The 6,000-nt window shown below is 41.1% G+C and overlaps 1 protein-coding gene across 1 annotated transcript; it reads left to right on the top strand.

The window, feature by feature from the left end:
- Positions 1-5,426, top strand: ndufs5 (NADH:ubiquinone oxidoreductase subunit S5). The gene is made up of 3 exons (XM_085396344.1): positions 1-130; positions 1,646-1,865; positions 5,214-5,426. Exons 2-3 carry the CDS (start codon positions 1,650-1,652, stop codon positions 5,316-5,318), a joined length of 321 nt encoding a protein of 106 aa, XP_085252470.1. The 5' UTR covers positions 1-130; positions 1,646-1,649; the 3' UTR covers positions 5,319-5,426.
- Positions 5,427-6,000: the final 574 nt, after the last annotated feature.

Below are 6,000 nucleotides of genomic sequence, written 5' to 3'. Positions count from 1 at the left end.
CGGTGGTGCAAAAGAAGGGCAGATGTGTTTCCACCCCAGTCGGTCACTTTACGGCAGTGTTTTTGTTCAGCAGCCGTAAAGCGGGGCGTGCAGAATCGGAGGAAGGTTAAAACGCCTTGAAGAAAACACGGTAAATACAAACATTTAACGGGAAATAGCGACACGTAAACAGGCTGTGGACGTGTTTGCTACACCGCAGATTTTAAATGAAGTTTGAAAATTGCGTCAGTGAGCAAATACTGTGAAATAAATGCGGTCCGTGATTAGCATGGGTGGCTGTCATTGAAGGGTGATTTCAGCAGCGGGTTATATTATCGTAATGTAACGGATTCATTTCAACAGCCATAACTACTTCATACATTTGTTAACTTTAATTACAGATACGAATATTTTCGTCTTTATGTGTTTTTCCTGTAATGTTTACGACGGGCTGTCTACGGTTAGCTGTTAGCAGACAGTTTGGCGTTTACTAAGAGTCCAGATTTTTTCCATGGCTCTGTGGAGATGTGAGGATGATTAGTCTGCTTGTAGTGTAGGCAGTGAGTCTGAGCATTTATATTTTTAAGGTGGGCAGGGTGGAGTGGGTGAAGACGAGTGTCGGGGGTTGATTTGTGATAGAAAGAGTGAAGAGGAAAGTTTGCAAGATGTAGTGAGACCTGCTGTGACTGGACGATGGTTGGTTAATCAAAAAGACAGGTGGTCGAGTTGAAGATTAGAAATGAGTATATCAGAGGGACAGATCAGTTCGAGCAGTTTGGAGACAAAGTTAGAGAAGCAAGGCTGAGATGGTTTGGGCATGTGCAGAGAAGAGAGAGGGGATATGCTGTCTGAAGACGGAGCTCGAATGTAGTAAAAGGAGGACATGTAGAGGGCTTGTATGAGAGAGAGACAGATGATCCAACAGCTGAAAGATAATGAAACACTAAAAGTTAAATAGCCAGCTTTTTATTTTGTTGTTGATATAGAAATAAAATACTTAAATTACTGTCCTCCTTTAAACTGGGTAGTGCTGTCATAGTAGCAGATTTTTAAAGATAACTGTGGCCAAAAGAATCAAACATACAAAATTTTGGGATTTAAATTTTTTGTTTTTTAATTTCTCCTTTAATTTATTCATTTTTCTGTATATATATTTTTTTTAATAGTTTGGCTGAGAGAAGTTGAAGAGAAGGGGGATGATGTCCAAAAGTATATAAAAAAGACTTTACAGGAGCTTGTTATTTACTATAGTTTATTCTTACATTTGAAATGTAATTGTAAGTTTCATCACTAATACCACTAAATCACAACCCCCTGATTTGGGCAGAATTTAGGTTGATTTAGTTGAACTCGTTTTTTATTGTATCACTTTGAGTTTTTGCTTTTTTTTGCTTGCTATATTTAAAAACTCATGAGTGCTTAGTTTTTATTAAAATCCTTACTTCTGCCTTTATAGATATAAAATACCGTAGATCCAAATACCTGTATACTTATACTGATATAAGTTATTCAGTGATTACAGTTACTGATATGTCTAGAGTTCAGTTAGACCAGCTTACAAATTCCAGTTTTAATTTGTTAAGTTTCATTTTAAATTAAAAGCATAAAATTTGCCCTGTCCTGCCTCACTTTAATCTCTCTCGGTCCTGTGCCTCTCCTCGTTCAGCATCATGCCGTTCGTGGATCTGCAGTCGCGGCTCGGTATCAACTTGGACCGCTGGCTGCTGCTGCAGAGCGGAGAGCAGCCCAACAAGCGGGCGGCACGCTGCCACGCCTTCGAGAAGGAGTGGATCGAATGTTCTCATGGCATCGGGCAGACCCGTGCCAAGAAGGAGTGCCAGCTGGAGTTTGAGGACTTCTATGAGTGCATGCACAGGCAGAAGACGGTAATCTGACTCCTCATACTCGACTGCTTCTGTGCAAATTGCACTGGTTTAATTAACGGCTGCTGCATTATCAGAAATAACGATTAGATACTAAAGTAATCTAATTATAGAGGATAGTTGTAATAAGCTAGAACCGTAAGTTATATCTAGTTCCATTAAGAGGATGAATCTTCTCTCAAACTGTTAAAAATTAACACATCACCCGAATCTCACCTCCTCCACACCACACTTGGCATGACAGCCCATGTGTTGTTGGACAGAGCACTTTCACTACAGTTTACAGTGGGGCAAAAAAGTATTTAGTCAGCCACCGATTGTGCAAGTTCCCCCACTTAAAATGATGACAGAGGTCAGTAATTTGCACCAGAGGTACACTTCAACTGTGAGAGACAGAATGTGAAAAAAAATCCATGAATCCACATGGTAGGATTTGTAAAGAATTTATTCGTAAATCAGGGTGGAAAATAAGTATTTGGTCAATAACAAAAATACAACTCAATACTTTGTAACATAACCTTTGTTGGCAATAACAGAGGTCAAACGTTTACTATAGGTCTTTACCAGGTTTGCACACACAGTAGCTGGTATTTTGGCCCATTCCTCCATGCAGATCTTCTCGAGAGCAGTGATGTTTTGGGGCTGTCGCCGAGCAACACGGACTTTCAACTCCCGCCACAGATTTTCTATGGAGTTGAGGTCTGGAGACTGGCTAGGCCACTCCAGGACTTTCAAATGCTTCTTATGGAGCCACTCCTTTGTTGCCCGGGCGGTGTGTTTTGGATCATTGTCATGTTGGAAGACCCAGCCTCGTTTCATCTTCAAAGTTCTCACTGATGGAAGGAGGTTTTGGCTCAAAATCTCACGATACATGGCCCCATTCATTCTGTCCTTAACATGGATCAGTCGTCCTGTCCCCTTAGCAGAAAAACAGCCCCATAGCATGATGTTTCCACCCCCATGCTTCACAGTAGGTATGGTGTTCTTGGGATGCAACTCAGTATTCGTCTTCCTCCAAACACGACGAGTTGAGTTTATACCAAAAAGTTCTACTTTGGTTTCATCTGACCACATGACATTCTCCCAATCCTCTGCTGTATCATCCATGTGCTCTCTGGCAAACTTCAGACGGGCCTGGACATGCACTGGCTTCAGCAGCGGAACACGTCTGGCACTGCGGGATTTGATTCCCTGCCGTTGTAGTGTGTTACTGATGGTGACCTTTGTTACTTTGGTCCCAGCTCTCTGCAGGTCATTCACCAGGTCCCCCCGTGTGGTTCTGGGATCTTTGCTCACCGTTCTCATGATCATTTTGACCCCACGGGATGAGATCTTGCGTGGAGCCCCAGATCGAGGGAGATTATCAGTGGTCTTGTATGTCTTCCATTTTCTGATGATTGCTCCCACAGTTGATTTTTTCACACCAAGCTGCTTGCCTATTGTAGATTCACTCTTCCCAGTCTGGTGCAGGTCTACAATACTTTTCCTGGTGTCCTTCGAAAGCTCTTTGGTCTTGGCCATGGCGGAGTTTGGAGTCTGACTGTTTGAGGCTGTGGACAGGTGTCTTTTATACAGATGATGAGTTCAAACAGGTGCCATTCATACAGGTAACGAGTGGGGGACAGAAAAGCTTCTTACAGAAGATGTTACAGGTCTGTGAGAGCCAGAGATTTTCCATGTTTGAGGTGACCAAATACTTATTTGCCACCCTGATTTACGAATAAATTCTTTACAAATCCTACCATGTGGATTCATGGATTTTTTTTTCACATTCTGTCTCTCACAGTTGAAGTGTACCTCTGGTGCAAATTACTGACCTCTGTCATCATTTTAAGTGGGGGAACTTGCACAATCGGTGGCTGACTAAATACTTTTTTGCCCCACTGTATCTTTATATTGGGGGGGAAAAAATCAATGTGCTGTTAGTCAATTATGCTTGCAGTGACGTGGCCATCTGCTTTCTCATTATTTGTCCTCATTTTGACTCCTTTTGGAATATTAATATAAATCTCTGCGTAGGAGCAAAGACAGGAGATTGTCATTCATGCTTTCATTTCATCAAGACTGGACTGCTGTAATTCACTGTTTACATGTTTAAATAAAAACTCCCTGCAGCGTCTGCAGATTGTTCAAAATGCTTCAGCAAGACTTCTGACCGAAACATCGAAGTACTCACATGTGACACCGTTTTTAATACAGCTGCATTGGCTCCCCATCGAATTCAGGGTCCACTTCAAGATTCTAGTACTGACTTATAGAGCTCTTCATGGTCAAGCACCTTCCTACATCATTGAACTTCTACAGACTTATGTTCCTAGCAGGTCTCTTAGGTCATGTGACCAGGGTCTACTTATCATTCACCATACAAAGTGGAGAGTGAAGGGAGACAGAGCTTTTGCCACTGTGGCTCCCAGGCTGTGGAGCTCTCTCCCACTGAGCATAAGATCTGTGGACTCAGTAGCTTCTTTCAAAAAAACAACTAAAAACACATCTTTTTAGAATTGCATTTTGTTAACTGTTGTCTGTTTTGTTTTATACTTTGTTATCCTTGTGTGAAGCACTTTGTGATCTTTTATCTAGAAAGGTGCTATGTAAATAAAGTTCTACTTACTTACTTAATTCAACAAACCAGCCTATTTTGCCTGAGTATTTGACATGTTGGCATCTCTGTTAACCTTTGTGGCATTAAATGACTTGATTGTCATGCAGAGTTTGAATAATAAGAAAACTATTTAAAAAGTGAAAGAAAAACTAGCGTCCATTTCAAATCTGCAAAGTAATGTAGTTGAACTGAAGTCAGCCTATCTGACAGAGTGGAGGAGTCAGCAGAGGACAGACTGACAGCTCTGGGTGGAAGTGCAGCAGCAGCACAAAGTTCAGACTCTCGCTCTTTGCTTGTTAGCCGTGTGTCATCATTTGAAAACACGATGGAGCGGGATGAAGTGCTGATTCAAGATGCATGTCCGCTTCGGCCTCAAGGTTTCACGTCAGATTTGCTTCCACTGAGGACATGTTTTAAAGATTAACTGTGCGGCATCTTCATGCCAAATTTTAACATCAGCATTCATTAAAACAGGCCGTTTGAGATGTTAGAACATCACTCAGAGGAATCCCTGCATCTCTGCTGAGTGCATGTGGACAGGAAGATGCTGCTTTTACAGAACCGTGGTTGGGACTGTAGAGCCAATGGAGCTAAAGCTTGTGGTGTTTAACAGTGACGCATGTTGCAAGGAGTAAAAGATGGTGGCAGAAGAACAAATTTTTTTTACTTTGAACTGAAAGGTGATGCAGAACACCCTTTATTTTGAATTCCTGTTATATATATCTCTCTTCTCCCCATCTTCCCTGCAGCACGAAAGGCTGCATGCCATCCGTCAGCAGCGCGACAAGCTGATTAAGGAGGGGAAATACACGCCGCCGAGCCACCACACAGGCAAGGCTGAACAGACTCCATGAAGGAACATCCAGCTGTCCGCAGTTCTGTTCTTGTGTATAGCCAATCAGATATCTCTTATTTCCTGTTCACCTGTACAAGTTTGCAAATAAATGTTATCACCCACTGTCGTCACCTTCTCATTTCCTGTTATCTTCCTTATAGTATTCTGAAATTTACACTATATATAAGGGTGTTTGAGGAGATGGATTCATCTTATTTCTCATCTTAATTCATTTGCAGTTTTAAATTTATTGGTTCTATTTACAGGCTCACAAAAAATGTACAAACTCAGTACTTTGTAATAAGAAAAAAACAGTCCAGTAAACTGACATTGTTGTGCATTTTCTTGATTTTAGCAAGATATTCAAATACAAACAAAACAACAGCAAACAAAAAAGACTAGAATTTGAGGTACTAAGTATTTCTATTTTACACTAATAGACAGAGCATCTATTATTACTATATGGAATATCTCCTTTGCAAAACTCACACAAGCAAAGTGTCTATTAAAAACACATTGCGAGCTGGTTAAGATTAATGAAACAACACTAAATGCTCCTAAAACATTTGAATGCAGCACAGTTTTTATTATTGTAAAAGTTACATAGCACATGCAGTTCTGTGTTTGCGGTTTGGCTACGTAGAGGAGGTATATGATCTCTTCAATGACTTCTGGGTCTGCTCCCAGTTGAGCTTCCTCAA

This window comes from Rhamphochromis longiceps, linkage group LG22 (assembly GCF_057381845.1).
Source record: "Rhamphochromis longiceps isolate RC_006_pf linkage group LG22, R_longiceps_female_GT1.1, whole genome shotgun sequence".
Lineage (NCBI taxonomy): Eukaryota > Metazoa > Chordata > Actinopteri > Cichliformes > Cichlidae > Rhamphochromis > Rhamphochromis longiceps.
This window is presented reverse-complemented; position numbering and strand designations above follow the sequence as displayed.